Source organism: Fonticula alba (assembly GCF_000388065.1).
Source record: "Fonticula alba strain ATCC 38817 unplaced genomic scaffold supercont2.6, whole genome shotgun sequence".
Lineage (NCBI taxonomy): Eukaryota > Rotosphaerida > Fonticulaceae > Fonticula > Fonticula alba.
This window is the reverse complement of record NW_009242976.1, coordinates 1,272,380-1,273,569: the sequence shown is the minus strand read 5'-3', so window position 1 is coordinate 1,273,569 and position 1,190 is coordinate 1,272,380. Positions and strand designations below refer to the sequence as shown.

The following is a 1,190-nucleotide window of genomic DNA, read 5'->3' as shown; positions in this document are numbered from 1 at the left end:
CCCCCTAGGTCAAGTACAAGGACAGCCCTGTGATCCGGGCGTACACATACTCCATCTCGGACTGGCCGTACATGGCCATGGCCTTCGTGGGCGCCATCCTGTCGGGTGTCATTTTCGCCCTGTATTCCTTCATCTCGACGGAGATGATCGATGCCATGATCTACAACACCGGGGACGATTTGAAGCGCGCGGCCCTCATCTGGGGCCTGGTGTTCCTGGGCCTGGGGACCTACTCCTTTGCCTCGAACTACCTGCTGAATGTCGGGCAGTTTGTGACGGCCGAGCGCCTGACCGACCGCATCCGCAAGCTGGCCTTCAAGACCATTGTCCGGCAGGATGTCGGCTGGTTCGACCAGCCGGAAAACTCCACCGGCAACTTGGCCACCCGGCTGTCCACCGATGCCAGCTACATCCAGGGTGGCACCTCCACTCGGATGGCCATGATCCTGCAGATTCTGTCGACCCTGGTGGCTGGTGTGATCATTGCCATCATTTCCTGCTGGCGCGTGGGCCTGGTGGCCATTGCCTGCCTGCCCTTCTCCCTGTCGGCCGGATACCTGTCCATCGTGGCCATGGTGGGCTTCAATGAGAAGAACAAGAAGGCCTTCGAGAAGAGTGGCTTCTATGCGGTGGAGTGCATTTCCAACATCCGCACCGTCATGTCCCTCAACCGGCAGGAGACCTTTGCCGGGAAGTTTGGCGAGTCCCTCAGCGAGCCGGAGAAGGCCTGCTTCCGGAGCACGCACGTACGTACACCGGTGCTTGCATTTGCCCCTTCTCCCTCCCTCGGTCCTGGTGTCTCGCTTGTCATCCGCCCATGCCTGGGCTCTTCCCCTTCTTCTTCCTCTTCTCCTTTCCCTCGGCCGGGGGGGGGGGGGGGGGCACATTTTTGTGCCAGACCCCCCCCCCCAGGGCCAGGTACAGGGGAGGACGAGGCGGAGGGGGGACAACCCCCGGGAGGAATGGCGCGGTGTCAAAAGGGCCACACCCGCCGCACGCACAGCGCCATCCACGTCAGCTGGGGGGCTTCTGGCTCCGACCATGGCGTGAAACGCCATGTCCGTGGGCAGCTGCACCCAGTCGATCCGCCCTCACGGGCAGCGCAGAGCCCACGGGGGGGGCAGGCCCGGGCCGGGGAAAAGGCACGGCCGAGCGGGGGAGCCCGGGCGATCGCACCCTTTCGTTGGCAC

At 63.9% G+C, this 1,190-nt stretch overlaps 1 protein-coding gene across 1 annotated transcript in view; it reads left to right on the top strand.

Annotated features, from left to right (window-relative positions):
- The window catches only part of H696_03945 (hypothetical protein), a gene marked incomplete at both ends in the record, with an annotated part of 5,397 nt that overhangs the window by 2,565 nt on the left and 1,642 nt on the right, over window positions 1–1,190 (top strand). Inside the window, one exon of the mRNA XM_009497814.1 lies at window positions 9–746. Within this exon, the coding sequence (XP_009496089.1) occupies window positions 9–746 (738 nt within the window). The remainder of the gene's footprint in view (window positions 1–8; window positions 747–1,190) is intronic.